At 43.4% G+C, this 17,021-nt stretch overlaps 1 protein-coding gene across 2 annotated transcripts in view; it reads right to left on the bottom strand.

Annotated features, from left to right (window-relative positions):
• LOC140481934 (leucine-rich repeat flightless-interacting protein 2-like) overlaps nt 1-17,021 on the bottom strand; it is a 140,423-nt gene that overhangs the window by 5,507 nt on the left and 117,895 nt on the right. For both annotated transcript variants that reach the window (XM_072578666.1, XM_072578667.1), the window contains exons 25-26: nt 5,928-6,007; nt 590-694 (exon numbers count right to left, since the gene is read on the bottom strand). In XM_072578666.1, coding sequence (XP_072434767.1) covers nt 590-694; nt 5,928-6,007 — 185 coding nt within the window. The remainder of the gene's footprint in view (nt 1-589; nt 695-5,927; nt 6,008-17,021) is intronic.

The following is a 17,021-nucleotide window of genomic DNA, read 5'->3' as shown; positions in this document are numbered from 1 at the left end:
TTCACATTGCCTTTAGAAATATCATACATAATAGAGTTCTCAAAATTCCCAACGATACCCTGAGGCCTTGTAGGAACTGAACAAGATCTCCTTGCTTCCTGTAAGTATAAAGTAAGTTTGCTCTCTTTTGCTGGGAGTACAGCAGGTGTTGGCAGCTGCTGGTTCCTCACTCAAGAATTCATTGAACTCTGGAGAGGGTAGACAGAGGGTCTACCTTGTCTTCGCCCAACACTCAGGCACACATGACTTTTCAGGAGGAGGTGGTAAATAGCAGTTGGGCTATTTGCAAACTCCCTAACTTTTCATATCTCATGCCAACTGTACCATCAACTCCATGTCCTTGCATCCCCAAGAGCCAACACAGTACATCCTACATTTCTTCTCTGTGTGACAGTGTCATCTGGTGAGGCACTGGAGAATTTGTGATAAGTTACAAAATTCCAGATTTCACAGGCAGTCAACTTATACACAAAAAAAATCAACAAATTAGTTGATTTATTTTAAAGTTCAGAGTGAACTACAGACAGCAGAAGAACTTTGTAGTCATTTACATTTTGTAATTAAGCCTCAGTCAACCACTTCACCTTACCTCTCTTTGGAGCTTGCGCTTCTCAGCTTTAAGTTCATCTTCCACTTTTTCTGCATTTTCTGCTGCTGTCTTGTAACGTAATACCTGGCTTTCAAGTCGCATAATCTGAAATATTGCCCACCCACCCCCAAGAAATGACAACACATTAAAAATGTTTCCAAAGAAAGGGTGAAAAACTCTAAGTTAAAATAGCACAAAGTGGATATACTCATTGTCACAGAGCACGGAAACAGACTGTTTGGTCCAACGAGTCCATGCTGACCATAATTCCAAATTAAACTAGTCTTACCTGCCATATATCTTCAAACCCTTCCTGTTCATGGACCCATCCAAATGTATTTTGAATGTTGTAATTGTCCCCACATCCACCACTCCCTCAGGATGTTCATTCCACACACAAACCACCTTCTGTGTAAAAAAATTTCCCCTCATATCTTTTTTAAACCTCTCACCTTAAAAATTTGCCCCTAGTCTTGAAATCCCCCATCCTAGGGAAAAGGCAACTACAATTAACTCTATCTGTACCTGTCGTTATTGACAGTCACATTGCATAGTGACAACAGTCTCTCAGAGTGCTATGTAACAAGTTACTTGGCAGGGGTTAGGCCACTGTTGCCTGGCCAAACGCAGCAACAGCTGGCATGAGTAATGAGGTAAATTGGTGAGCTAATTAATTTCAGGTGCTGAGAAGTGTGGGCGAATGGCAGCACCCTGCAAGGCTGTTTCCAGAAACAATGCCATAAGATGTTTAAACATCTACCTGAATCATAGGTAAATGTAGTATCAACTATGTAAAAAAGGAAATGGGCGGCACGGTGACACAGTGGTTATCACTGCTGCCTCACAGCGCCAAAGACCCGGGTTCATTTCCCGCCTCAGGCGACTAACTGTGTGCAGTTTGCACGTCCTCCCCGTGTCTCCGTGGGTTTCCTCCGGGTGCTCCGGTTTCCTCCCACAGTCCAAAGATGTGCAGGTCAGGTGAATTGGCCATGCTAAATTGCCCGTAATGTTAGGTAAGGGGTAAATGTAGGGGTATGGGTGGGTTGCGCTTCGGCGGGGCGGTGTGGACTTGTTGGGCCGAAGGGCCTGGTTCCACACTGTAAGTAATCTAATCTAATCTAATCAAACTGCTATGTGGCATTTCAACAACACAGTATTATTGGGATTTTACATTTAGGTCCTCAGGTGAGGCCTGAACCACAATCCTATCTGACACAAATTATGAAATAAGTCATCCTTCCACAATAGTTTCATAAACCAGGACTCAGCCCATCTCAAAAATAATTGCACACCTTTCAGTTTAAGAGTTAAGATTAAAGCATTGTTGCATCATATAGAAATATTGGATTTAGGAGCAGTACAAGAATATTTGGCCTGCCAAACCTATTTTTCCATGAAATAGGATCATTGGTGATATGGTTGCAGTTTTAAATGCACTTTCCTATCTGCCCATATAATCACAGAGATGTACAGCACGGAAACAGACGCTTCGTCCATGCCCATTGCCAGCACTTGGCCCATATCCCTCTGAACCCTTCCTATTCATGTACCCATCCAGATGCTTTTTAAATTGGAAGGGGACTAATATACTGGCAGGGAAATTTGCTAGAACTGCTTGGGAGGATTTAAACTAGTAAGATGGGGGGGGGGGGGGGGGGGGGGGGGGGGGGACGGGGGGGACCCAGGACCCAGGGAGATAGTGAGGAAAGAGATCGATCTGAGACGGGTACAGCTGAGAACAGAAGTGAGTCAAACAGTCAGGGCAGGCAGGGACAAAGTAGGACTTATAAATTAAACTGCATTTATTTCAATGCAAGGGGCCTAACAGGGAAGGCAGATGAAATCAAGGCATGGTTAGGAACATGGAACTGGGATATCATAGCAATTACAGAAACATGGCTCAGGGATGGGCAGGACTGGCAGCTGAATGTTCCAGGATACAAATGCTACAGGAAGGATAGAAAGGGAGGCAAAAGAGGAGGGGGAGTGGCATTTTTGATAAGGGATAGCATTACAGCTGGCTAAGGGAGGATATTCCCAGAAATACATCCAGGGAAGTTATTTGGGTGGAACTGCGAAATAAGAAAAGGATGATCACCTTATTGGGATTGTATTATAGACCCCTCAATAGTCAGAGGGAAATTGAGAAGCAAACTTCTAAGGAGATCTCAGCTATCTGTAAGAATAATAGGGTGGTTATGGTAGGGGATTTTAACTTTCCAAACATTGACTGGGACTGCCATAGTGTTAAAGGTTTAAACTATGGCAGAGGAATTTCTGCCATAGAGAGGAATTTCTTAAGTGTGTATAAGACAATTTTCTGATTCAGTATGTGGATGTACCTACTAGAGAAGGTGCAAAACTTGACCTACTCTTGGGAAATAAGGCAGGGCAGGTGACTGAGGTGTCAGTGGGGGTGCACTTTGGGGCCAGCGACCATAATTCAATTCGTTTTAAAATAATGATGGAAAAGGATAGACCAGATCTAAAAGTTGAAGTTATAAATTGGAGAAAGGCCAATTTTGACAGTATTAGGCAAGAACTTTTGAAAGCAGATTGGATGCAGATGTTCACAGGTAAAGGGATGGCTGGAAAATGGGAAGCCTTCAGAAATGAGATAACAAGAATCCAGAGAAAGTATATTCCTGTCAGGGTGAAAGGGAAGGCTGGTAGCTATAGGGAATGCTGGATGACTAAAGAAATTGAGGGTTTGGTTAAGAAAAAGAAGGAAGCATATGTCATGTACAGACAGGATAAATCGAGTGAATCCTTAGAAGAGTATAAAGAAAGTAGGAGTATACTTAAGAGGGAAATCAGGAGGGCAAAACGGGGACATGAGATAGCTTTGGCAAATAGAATTAAGGAGAATCCAAAGGGGTTTTACAAATATATTAAGGACAAAAGGGTAACCAGGGGGAGAATACAGCCCCTCAAAGATCAACAAGGCGGCCTTTGTGTGGAGCCACAGAAAATGGGGGAGATACTAAATGAATATTTTGCATCAGTATTTACTGTGGAAAAGGATATGGAAGGTATGGACTGTAGGGAAATAGATGGTGACATCTTGCAAAATGTCCATATTACAGAGGAGAAAGTGCTGGATGTCTTGAAATGGTTAAAGGTGGATAAATCCCCAGGACCTGATCAGGTGTACCCTTGAACTCTGTGGGAAGATAGGGAAGTGATTGCTGGGCCTCTTGCTGAGATATTTGTATCATCGATAGTCACAGGTGAGGTGCCGGAAGTCTGGAGGTTGGCAAACGTGGTGCCACTGTTTAAGAAGGATGGTAAGGACAGGGAACTATAGACCAGTGAGCCTGGCCTCGGTGGTGGGCAAGTTGTTGGAGGGACTCCTGTGGGACAGGATGTACATGTATTTGGAAAGGCAAGGACTGATTAGGCATAGTCATCATGGCTTTGTGGATGGGAAATCATGTCTCACAAACTTGATTGAGTTTTTTGAAGAAGTAACAAAGAAGATTGATGAGGACAGAGCAGTAGATGTGATCTATGTGGACTTCAGTAAGGCGTTCGACAAGGTTCCCCATGGGAGACTGATTAGTAAGGTTAGATCTCATGAAATACAGGGAGAACTAGCCATTTGGATACAGAACTGGCTCAAAGGTAGACGACAGAGGGTGGTGGTGGAGGGTTGTTTTTCAGACTGGAGGCCTGTGACCAGTGGAGTGCCACAAGGATCAGTGCTGGGGCCTCTACTTTTTGTCATTTACATAAATGATTTGGATGTGAGCATAAGAGGTACAGTTAGTAAGTTTGCAGATGACACCAAAATTGGAGGTGTAATGGACAGCGAAGAGGATTACCTCAGATTACAACATGATCTGGACCAGATGGGCCAATGGGCTGAGATGTGGCAGATGGAGTTTAATTCAGATAAATGCAAGGTGCTGCATTTTGGGAAAGCAAATCTTAGCAGGACTTATACACTAATGGTAAGGTCCTAGGGAGTGTTGTTGAACAAAGAGACCTTGGAGTGCAGGTTCATAGCTCCTTGAAAGTGGATTCGCAGGTAGATAGGATAGTGAATAAGGCATTTGGTATGCTTTCCTTTATTGGTCAGAGTATTGAGTACAGGAATTGGGAGATTATGTTGCAGCTGTACAGGACATTGGTTAGGCCACTGTTGAATATTGCATGCAATTCTGGTCTCCTTCCTATCGGAATGATGTTGTGAAACTTGACAGGGTTCAGAAAAGATTTACAAGGATGTTGCCAGGATTGGAGGACCTAAGCTACAGGGAGAGGCTGAACAGGCTGGGGCTGTTTTCCTTGGAGGGTCAGAAGCTGAGGGGTGACCTTATAGAGGTTTACAAAATTATGAGGGGCATGGATAGGATAAATAAGCAAAGTTCTTTCCTGGGGTCAGGGAGTCCAGTACAAGAGGGCATAGGTTTAGGGTGAGAGGGGAAAGATATAAAAAAAAAGACCTAAGGGGCAATTTTTTCAAGCAGAGGGTGGTATGCGTATGGAATGAGCTGCCAGAGGAAGTGGTAGGCTGGTACAATTGCAACATTTAAGAGGCATTTGGATGGGTATATGAATAGGAAGGGTTTGGAGGGATATGGGCTGGGTGCTGGCAGGTGGGACTAGATTGGGTTGGGATATCTGGTCGGCATGGACGGGTTGGACCGAAGGGTCTGTTTCCATGCTGTACATCTCTATGACTCTAAATGTTGTTACTGTACCAGCCTCCTCCACTTCATCTGGCAGCTCATTACATACATATTCCAGTCTCTGCGTGAAAATGTTGCCCCTTAGTTCCTTTTCAAATTTTTTCCCTCTTACCCTAAACTTATGCCCTCTAGTTATGCACTCCACGAACCAAGAGAAAAGACCTTGTCTATTTATTCTATCCGTGCTCCTCATGATTTTATAAACCTCTGTTTGAATCCTTGACAATTAGAAGTCTATCTAACCCAGCCTTATATAATTTCAATGACACGACCTCCGCTACTTTCTAAACACAACTCCAAAATTCAACTAAAAGATCACAAAGCACATTGGCTCAGAAAGGCCAATTCAGAAGGGGATTAAATATGTGGGTAGAGAGAGTTCAAGATGCAAGAGAGTGTGCACATAGGAGGACACTAAATAAGCAGACAGATTTTATGATTCACAATGAATTTGGGCTGTAAAAAAGCGTGAAATAGACGGTAGGCTTGTCAATAGAGAGGTGTGTGCAAGAGTAAATGAGTAGATAGAGATCTTACTTAGCAAAATTTACATTTGCTTTGGAAGGAGTAGGACAAACAGGCTGAGTAGCTTTTTCTCCATTCTGTACTTTCTAAAGCACTCTGTTGTATTATTAAATACTTACATTTTGTTCCAGCGCAGTTATTTCCTGTTCAGTTTTAGTGAGTTTAAACTTGTATTCACTAATTTGTCTGTTAGCATCTCCTTTAAAGAAAAACACATAAGAGTTACAATAATCCAAGGCTGGAGTCAACCTTTAGGTGGCAGAGTCCTGAAGGGACTAAAAAGAAAGTGCTGGAGAAACTGAGCAGATCGGCAGCAACAGTGGAGAGAGGAAAAGTTAATGTTTTGAGTCAAGAATTAAGTTCAAAATTTATTTCAGATCACCAGCATCCAAAGTATTTTTATTTTATTTTAAAGGAGGCAGAAACCTTCTAGTCCTCATCCTCATCAATCTTCCTGCTGCAGAAGCAGCTGTCCATCAAAGAGCTGATAGAAAGTGACCATTGCACAGTCCTTGTCAAGACTGCCACCTTCACATTGAGCCACCTCCAACAATGTGCAGAGGCATTACAATTACATTAAATGGAACAGGTTGAAAACAGATCAAGTAATTCAAAATTGGGCATGTGAGGTTTGTGGGTCAGCAGCGATACCAGACTTACCTTCAGCCACAATCTTCACAGGCTGATAAATCTTTTTCATTAACATTACCAAAAAGACAGGGAATATGCTCTGGTTCAGTCAAAAGGGCAGGAGGATATGCTAGGAGAAGTACCAGACATACCTAAAAATGAGGTGTCAAGCTGGTAAAGCAAAATAATTTGCTTGCCAGATTTTGGTAGCAGCTTGTGACAGTCTTGCTATATCTAGCTATGAATACTACCGGACAATCAATATCCCCCAGCTGAAGCATAAAGATAGACGGTCGGGTACGTTAGATGTCAATAATCCCTGTCCTAGGACATTGTTGCAGAGGGAGGCAATAGCTTAGTGGTATCATTGCTAAACTATTAATTCAAAAACTCATGATCCACGGCAAGGGTTTGAAACCTGGTATGGCAAATGGAGGAATTTAAATTCAATAAGTATCTGGAATTAAAAATCTAATTATAATCATGAACCCATCTGATTTACTAATGTTCTCCAGGGAAGGATTTCTGACATTCCTCATCTGTTTTGGCCTACATATGACTCCAGAATGACAGCAGTGTAAGTTGACTCTCAACTGCCCTCTGAAATGGCCACTCAGGTGTAACGATCACTGCAAAGTCTCAGCAAATTACTTAAACTAGATGGACTACCTGGCATCGACTTGGGCACTGGAAATGACAGTAGCCAAAATTGGGAAAAGCTGTCTCACAGACTAGTCAAGCAACATTATCATATTCACAAAAATCTGAGACTGGTACAGTTGAGAACAGAAGCGAGTCAAACAGGGCAGGCAGGGACAATGTAGGACTAATAAATTAAACTACATTTATTTCAATGCAAGGGGCCTAACTGGGAAGACAGATGAACTCAGGGCATGGTTAGGAACATGGGACTGAGAGATCATAGCAATTACAAAAACGTGACTCAGGGATGAGCAGGACTGGCAGCTTAATGTTCCAGGATACAAATGCTACAGAAAGGATAGCAAGAGGGGAGGGGGAGTGGCATTTTTGATAAGGGATAGCATTACAGCTGGCTAAGGGAGGATATTCCCAGAAATACATCCAGGGAAGTTATTTGGGCAGAACTGAGAAATAAGAAAGGGATGATAACCTTATTGGGATTGTATTATAGACCCTCTAATAGTCAGAGGGAAATTGAGAAACAAACTTGTAAGGAGATCTCAGCTAACTGTAAGAATAATAGGGTGGTTATGGTAGGGGATTTTAACTTTCCAAACATTGACTGGGACTGCCATAGTGTTAAGGGTTTAGATAGAGAGGAATTTGTTAAGTGTGTATAAGACAATTTTCTGATTCAGTATGTGGATGTACCTACTAGAGAAGGTGCAAAACTTGACCTACTCTTGGGAAATAAGGCAGGGCAGGTGACTGAGGTGTCAGTGGGGGAGCACTTTGGGGCCAGCGACCATAATTCTATAAGGTTTAAAATAATGATGGAAAAGGATAGACCAGGTCTAAACGTTAAAGTTCTAAATTGAAGAAAGGCCAATTTTGACAGTATTAGGCAAGAACTTTCAAAAGTTGATTGGGGGCAGATGTTTGCAGGTAAAGGGACGGCTGGAAAATGGGAAGCCTTCAGAAATGAGAATCCAGAGAAAGTGTATTCCTGTCAGGGTGAAAGGAAAGGGTGGTAGGTATAGGGAATGCTAGATGACTAAAGACATTGAGGGTTTGGTTAAGAAAAAGAAGGAAGCATATGTAAGTTATAGACAGGATAGATTGAGTGAATCCTTAGAAGATTATAAAGGAAGTAAGTGGGAAATACCTAAGAGGGAAATCAGAAGGGCAAAAAGGGGACATGAGATAGCTTTGGCAAATAGAATTAAGGAGAATCCAAAGGGTTTTTACAAATACATTAAGAACAAAAGGATAACTAGGGAGAGAATAAGGCCCCTCAAAGATCAGCAAGGCAGCCTTTGTATGGAGCGCAGAAAATGGGGGAGATACTAAATGAATATTTTGCATCACTATTTACTGTGGAAAAGGAAATGGAAGATATAGACTGTAGGGAAATAGATGGTGACATCTTGCAAAATGTCCATATCACAGAGGAGAAAGTGCTGGATATCTTGAAATGGTTCAAGGTGGATAAATCCCCAGGACCTGATCAGGTGTACCCTTGAACTCTGTGGGAAGCTAGAGAAGTGATTGCTGGGCCTCTTGCTGAGATATTTGTATCATCGATAGTTATAGGTGAGGTGCCGGAAAACTGGAGGCTGGCTGACATGGTGCCACTGTTTAAAAAGGGTGGTAAGGACAAACCATGGAACTATAGACCAGTGAGGCTAACATTGGTGGTGGGCAAGTTGTTGGAGGGAATCCTGAGGGACAGGACGTACATGTATTTGGAAAGGCAAGGACTGATTCGGAATAGTCAACATGGCTTTGTGCGTGGGAAACAATGTCTCACAAACTTGATTGAGTTTTTTGATGAAGTAACAAAGACGATTGATGAGGTTAAAGTGCTAGATATGATCTATATGGACTTCAATAAGGCATTCGACAAGGTTCCCCATGGGAGACTGATTAGCAAGGTTAGATCTCATGGAATACAGGGAGAACTAGCCATTTGGATACAGAACTGGCCCAAAGGTAGAAGACAGAGGGTGGTGGTGGAGGGTTGTTTTTCAGACTGGAGGCCTGTGACCAGTGGAATGTCATAAGGATCGGTGCTGGGCCCTCTACTTTTTGTCACTTACATAAATGATTTGGATGTGAGCATAAGAGGTACAGTTAGTAAGTTTGCAGATGACACCAAAATTGGAAGTGTACCTCAGATCACAACAGGATCTTGACCAGATGGGCCCGAAACGTCGATTCTCCTGTTCCTTGGATGCTGCCTGACCTGCTGCGCTTTTCCAGCAACACATTTTCAGCTCTGATCTCCAGCATCTGCAGTCCTCACTTTCTCCTCCCAGATGGGCCAATAGGCTGAGAAGTGGCAGATGGAGTTTAAATTGGATAAATGCGAGGTGCTGCATTTTGGGAAAGCAAATCTTAGCAGGACTTATACACTTAATGGTAAGGTCCTAGGGAGTGTTGCTGAACAAAGAGACCTTGGAGTGCAGGTTCATAGCTCCTTGAAAGTGGAGTCGCAGGTATATAGGATAGTGAAGAAGGCATTTGGTATGCTTTCCTTTATTGGTCATAATATTGAGTACAGGAGTTGGGAGGTCATGTTGCAGGTTTACAGGTCATTGTTTAGGCCACTGTTGGAATATTGCGTGCATTTCTGGCCACCTTCCTATCAGACACATGTTGTGAAACTTGAAAGGGTTCAGAAAAGATTTACAAGGATGTTGCCAGGGTTGGAGGATTTGAGCTAATAGGAGAGGCTGAACAGGCTGGGGCTGTTTTCCCTGGAGCGTCGGAGGCTGAGGGGTGACCTTATCGAGGTTTACAAAATGATGAGGGCATGGATAGGGTAAATAAGCAAAGTCTTTTCCCTGGGGTGGGGGAGTCCAGAACGAGAGGGCATAGGTTTAGGGTGAGAGGGGAAAGATATAAAAGAGACCTTTTCACACAGAGGGTGGTACATATATGGGATGAGCTGCCAGAGGAAGTTGTGGAGGCTGGTACAATTGCAACATTTAAGAGGCATTTGGATGGGTATACGAATAGGAAGGGTTTGAAGGAATATGGGCCAGGTGCTGGCAGGTGGGACTAGATTGGGTTGGGATAACTTGTCGGCATGGACGGGTGGGACCGAAGGGTCTGTTTCCATGCTGTACATCTCTATGACACTATAATTTACAGACAATATCCCAGACATCACCACCATCATCCTTGGATATGTCCTGCCCATCAGCAAGACAGAAGAGATGAAGGCACAGTGCTATACAATTGGGAGAGGGTTACCTTGGGAGTTAACATAGAGTGGGATCTGGAGTCAATCAGGTTAAACAAGGGCAAGAAAACTTCCTGCTGATTACCATATACCATCCTCCCTCAACCAATGAATGAGTACATTGAACAATTATCCATGTTAAACAACACTTGGAATAAACACTAAACGTGGCAAGGGTGCAAAATACCCTCTGGCTGGGCAATTTCACTATTCATCACCAAGAGTGGCTCATGCTGATCATGTCCTAAATATCATAGCTGTTACACTGTATCTTTAGCAGATGGTGAGGGAACCAACAAGAGGGAAAAACATACTTGACCTCATCCTTCACCGATTTTCTGACTGCAGAGGCATCTGCTCATGACAGCATCAGTAAGAGCAAATACTGCATAGTTCTATGGAAATGAGGTTCTGCCTTCACAATGAGAATATCCTCCGTTGTATTATGTGCTATTATCACCACACTAAATGGGACAGACATTGAACAGACCTAGCAACTCAAGACTGGGCATCCAGGAAATGTTATTGGCTATGAACAGCAGCAGAATCCTAGTCCAGCACAATTTTCAGCATTATGGCCTGGCAACTGCCCCCACTCAGTCATTACCATCAAGCAAGGTCATCAACCCTGGTTCAATGGGGAGTGCAGGAGAGCTGCTCGAAGCAGCAACAGTCTTACCTAAAATGAGGTGTCACCAGATAGGAATGTTTGTGTGCCAAGTGATAGAGAGATCCTACCACAAAGATCAGACCTAAGCTCTGTAGTCCTATCACAGTCACTCATGAATAATGATGAATGACAGTGGAGAATTAAACAACTCACTGAAGGAGGTGGCTTCACAAATATCCCCATCCTCACTCTTGGGAGACCGCAGCACATCTGTGCAGAAGATAAGGTTGATTCATTTCCAATAACTTTCAGCCAGAAATGCCAAGTGGATGATCTATCTTGGCCTTCTCCTAAGGTGCTCAGCATCACAAATGCTTGTTTTCAGTCATAGAGATGTATCAAAAAATGATTGGAGGCACTGAACACCACAAGACAACATTCTGGTGATAGTATTGAAGACCTGTGCTCCAGAATTTGCCGCACTTGTAGCCGACTTGTCCCAGTATAGCTACAACACAGGAATCAATGCAACAATATGGAAAATTGCCCGGCTAAGTCCTATGCATAAAAAGCAGGAGAAACTCAGCTTGGCAATTTAATTTGTCAGTAAACTGATGGAAGATGTCATCAACAGTGCTATCACGCAGTACCTGCTAAGCAACAAACAGCTCACTGGTGCCCAATTTGTAATAGTCATAGAGATGTACAGCACGGAAACAGACCCTTCAGACCAACTCATCCATGCTGACCAGATATCCGAAATTAATCTAGTCCCATCTGCCAGTACTTGACCCATATCCCTCTAACCCTTTCCTATTCATGTACCCATTTAGATGCCTTTTAAAATGTTGTAATTGTACCAGCCTCTACCACTTCCTTTGGTAGTTCATTCCATACACGCACCACCCTTTGCATGAAAACATTGCCCTTAGGTCTCTTTTAAATCTTCCCCCTCTCACCCTAAACCTATGCCCTCTAGTTCTGGACTCACCCACCCACCCTTGTCTATCTACCCCATCCATGCCCCTCATGATTTTATAAACCTCTATAACATCATCCCTCAGCCTCCAATGCTCCAGAAAAGACAGCCCCACCCTATTTATCCTCTCCTTACAGCTTAAACACTCTAACCCTGGCAACATACTTTAAATCTTCTCTGAACCCTTTTAAATTTCAACAACATTCTTCCTATAGGAGGAAGACCAGAATTGCACACAATATTCCAAAAGTGTTTGTGTTCTGCCAGGGTCTTTCAACTCCTGACCTTGGTTCAAACATGGACAAAAATACTGAATTTCAGAGGCGAGGTAAGACTGACACCCATTGACATCAAAGCCACATTTGATTGAGTGTGGCATCAAGGAGCCCTAACATGCCTGGGATCATTGAGAAGCAGGAGATAAACTATACACTGATTGAAATCACACCATGCACGTCTGAAGATGGTTGTGGTTATTGATGGTCAGTCATCTCAGGATAGTATTGTGGACCAACCCATCTTCAGCTGCTCCATCAATGACTTTCCCTTCATCCAAGATCAGAATGTGTATATGTATGTATTCAGCACCATTCTTGGCTCCTCAGATACTGAAATAGTCCATGTACAAATGCAACAAAGACCTGAACAATATCCAGGCTTGGGCTGACAAGTGGAAAGTAATATACATGCCAAACAAATGTTAGGCAATGACGATAACCAATGAGATATGATCTAATCACTGCCCCTTGACTTCAATAGTGTTACCAACACTGAATCCCATACCATCTACATCTTCTGGCTTACCACTGACCAGAAACTCACTGAGCTCACCATATGAATACAGTGGTACAAGACCAGATCAGAGGCTAGGCATGCCACAGCAAATAACTCACTCCCCAAACCTGTTAACCATCTACAAGACACATGTCAGGAGTGTGATAGAGTACTCCTCACTTTTCTGGATGGATGGAGCTTCAACAACACCTAAGCTTGACTCCATCCAGGTCAAAGCAGCCCACTTAATTTGCACCACATCTACAAGCAACCACTTTTTCCACGGCCAACAGTCAGTACCAGCACTATACATCATCTATAAGATGAACTGTAAAAATGCAGAAAGGCTTCTTAGACCATAAGACATAGGAGTGGAAGTAAGGCCATTCGGCCCATCGAGTCCACTCCGCCATTCAATCATGGCTGATGCGCATTTCAGCTCCACTTACCAGCGTTCTCCCCGTAGCCCTTAATTCCTCTAGACAACAAGAATCTATCAATCTCGGCCTTGAAGGCATTTAACGTCCCGGCTTCCACTGCACTCCGTGGCAATGAATTCCACAGGCCCACCACTCTCTGGCTGAAGAAATGTCTCCGCATTTCTGTTCTGAAATGACCCCCTCTAATTCTAAGGCTGTGTCCACGGGTCCTAGTCTCCTCGCCTAACAGAAACAATTTCCTAGCATCCACCTTTTCCAAGCCATGTATTATTTTGTACGTCTCTATTAAGTATCCCCTTAATCTTCTAAACTCCAACGAATACAATCCCAGTATCCTCAGCTGTTCCTCATATGCTAGACCTGTCATTCCAGGGATCATCCGTGTGAATCTCCGCTGGACACGTTCCAGTGCCAGTATGTCCTTCCTGAGGTGTGGGGACCAAAACTGGACACAGTACTCCAAATGTGGCCTAACCAGAGCTTTATAAAGTCTTAGTAGTACATCTCTGCTTTTATATTCCAACCCTCTTGAGATAAGAGACAACATTGCATTCGCTTTCTTAATCACAGACTCAACCTGCATGTTTACCTTTAGAGAATCCTCGACTAGCACTCCCAGATCCCTTTGTGCTTTGGCTTTATTAATTTTCTCACCATTTAGAAAGTAGTCCATGCTTTTATTCTTTTTGCCAAAGTGCAAGACCTCGCACTTGCTCACGTTAAATTCCATCAGCCATTTCCTGGACCACTCTCTCAACCTGTCTAGATCCTTCTGTAGCCTCCCCACTTCCTCAGTACTACCTGCCTGTCCACCTAACTTCGTATCATCGGCAAACTTCGCTAGAATGCCCCCGGTTCCCTCATCCAAATCATTGATATATAATGCGAACAGCTGTGGCCCCAGCACCGAACCCTGCGGGACACCGCTCGTCACCGGCTGCCATTCTGAAAAAGAACCTTTTATCCCAACTCTCTGCCTTCTGTTAGACAGCCAACCCTCAATCCATCCCAGCAGCTCACCTCGAACACCATGGGCCCTCACCTTGCTCAGCAGCCTCCCGTGTGGCACCTTATCAAAGGCCTTTTGAAAGTCTAGATAGACCACATCCACTGGGTTTCCCTGGTCTAACCTACTTGTTACCTCTTCAAAAAATTCCAACAGGTTTGTCAGACATGACCTCCCTTTACTAAATCCATGTTGACTTGTTCTAATCAGACTCTGCTCTTCCAAGAATTTAGAAACCTCATCCTTAATGATGGATTCTAGAATTTTACCAACAACCGAGGTTAAGCTGATTGGCCTATAATTTTCCATCTTTTGCCTTGATCCTTTCTTGAACAAGGGGGTTACTACAGCCATCTTCCAATCATCTGGGACCTTTCCTGACTCCAGTGACTCTTGAAAGATCTCAACCAATGCCTCTGCTATTTCCTCAGCCACCTCTCTCAGAACTCTAGGGTGTATCCCATCGGGGCCAGGAGATTTATCAATTTTAAGACTTTTTAACTTTTCTAGCACTATCTCTTTCGTAATGGCAACCATACTCAACTCAGCCGCGTGACACCTTTTAATTTTTGGGATATTACTCATGTCTTCCACTGTGAAAACTGACGCAAAGTACTTGTTAAGTTCTCCTGCTATTTCCTTATCTCCCATCACTAGGCTTCCTGCATCAGTTTGAAGTGGCCCAATGTCTACTTTTGCCTGTCGTTTGTTTCTTATGTACTGAAAGAAACTTTTACTATTATTTCTAATATTACTGGCTAGCCTACCTTCATATTTGATCCTCTCATTTCTTATTACACTCTTTGTTATCCTCTGTTTGCTTTTGTATCCTTCCCAATCTTCTGATTTCCCACTGTTCTTAGCCACTTTATAGGATCTCTCTTTTTCTTTAATACATTTCCTGACTTCCTTTGTCAGCCAAGGTTGTCTAATCCCTCCCCGGTTAATCTTTCTTTTCTTGGGAATGAACCTCTGTACAGTGTCCTCAATTATACCTACAAACTCCTGCCATTTTTGCTCTACTGTCTTCCCGGTTAGCCTCTGCTTCCAGTCTATTTTAGTCAGTTCCTCTCTCATGCCCTCATAATTACCTTTATTCAACTGTAACACCATTACATCAGATTTTGCCTTCTCCCTTTCAAACTCCAGACTGAACTCTACCATATTATGGTCGCTACTTCCTAAGGGTTCCCTTACTTTAAGATCTTTTATAGAGTCTGGTTCATTGCAAAGCACTAGGTCCAGAATAGCCTGCTCTCTTGTGGGCTCCATGACAAGCTGTTCCAAAAAGCCATCCTGTAAGCATTCCATGAATTCCCTTTCTTTGGATTCACTAGCAACATTATTTACCCAGTCCACCTGCATATTGAAGTCTCCCATGATCAATGTAACCTTGCCTTTCTGACATGCCTTCTCTATTTCCCGGTACATGTTGCGTCCCTGGTCATGACCACTGTTAGGAGGTCTATACACAACTCCAATTATGGTTTTTTTGCCTTTGTGGTTCCTCAATTCCACCCACACAGACTCCACATCATCCGACGCTATGTCATTCAATACCATAGATTTAATTTTGTTCTTAACTAACAAGGCAACCCCACCCCCTCTGCCCACCTCTCTGTCTTTTCGATAAGTTGAAAAACCATGGAGTTAGCACCATTAGATAGCACTTTCCAAGCCCATGACCATTACCATCAACCAAGACAGCAGATATATAGGAACACTACCACTTGCAAGTTCCCCTCCAAGCCACTCACCAACCTAAGTTGGAAACATAATCATTATTCCTTCAATGTCACTGGGTCAGAATCTGGAATTCCCTCCCTAACAGCATTGTAGGTCTATCTATAGCACATGGACTGCAACAGTTTGAGAATGCACGGTGGCTCAGTGGTTAGCACTGCTGCCTCACAGCGCCAAGGTCCCAGGTTCGATTCCAGCCTCAGGTGACTGTGTGGAGTTTGCACATTCTCCCTGTGTCTGCATGGGTTTCCTCTGGATGCTCTGGTTTCCTCCCACAGTCCAAAGATGTGCAGGTTAGGTGGATTGGCCATGCTAAATTGCCCATAGTGGTAGGTGCATTAGTCAGAGGGAAATGGGTCTGGGTGGGTTATTCTTCGGAGGGTTGGTGTGGACTGTTTGGGCCGAAGGGCCTGTTTCCACACTGTAGGGAATCTAATCTAATTAAAATGTAGCTCACCACCACCTTCTGGAGGTCAATAGGGATGAGCAGTAAATACTGGAAAGCTAGCAAAGCTCAGGTCCCATGAGAGAATTTTTTAAAAATTCCTCAGGCCCGTCCATCATCTTCAGTTCCATCAATGACCAACATCTGGATGACATCCATGCTTGGGCTGTTAAATGGCAAGTAACCTGTATCACGGAAGGCCCAGGCTATGATCATCTCTCACAACAATATTATTGTTGCTATCACTGGATTCCCCACATCCTAAGAGTTAACTTGACTGGAAACTGAACTGCACCAGTCATCTAGAGCAGATTAGAGGCTAGGATTCAGTGGCGAGTAAGTCACGTTTTGACTCTCCATTGCCTGGCCACTATTTATGCAGAATAAATCAGGATTGTGATGGCCTGGGTGAGTGCAGCTCCAAAAATAGTCAAGAAGCTTGACATCAGCCAGAGCACAACAGCCCACTTGGCATCTCATCCACCATTTTCAACAGTCAATCCGTCCATTGCCAATGTATAGTGGCAGCTATAAAATGCACTATAGTAACTCAAATAGCCTCCTTCAACATGTCCTTCCAAATTGGCAATCTCTACAAAACTAGGACGTGGGCAGCAAATGCATAGGACCACCGCCACCAACCTGTTCACCTCAAAGTCACACACTATTCTTAGTTGGAATTAATTACTGTACCTTC

The sequence above is a fragment of the Chiloscyllium punctatum genome, chromosome 10, assembly GCF_047496795.1.
Source record: "Chiloscyllium punctatum isolate Juve2018m chromosome 10, sChiPun1.3, whole genome shotgun sequence".
NCBI classification, from domain to species: domain Eukaryota; kingdom Metazoa; phylum Chordata; class Chondrichthyes; order Orectolobiformes; family Hemiscylliidae; genus Chiloscyllium; species Chiloscyllium punctatum.
Note: the sequence above shows the minus strand (reverse complement) of the source record. Positions and strands in the feature narration are given on the sequence as shown.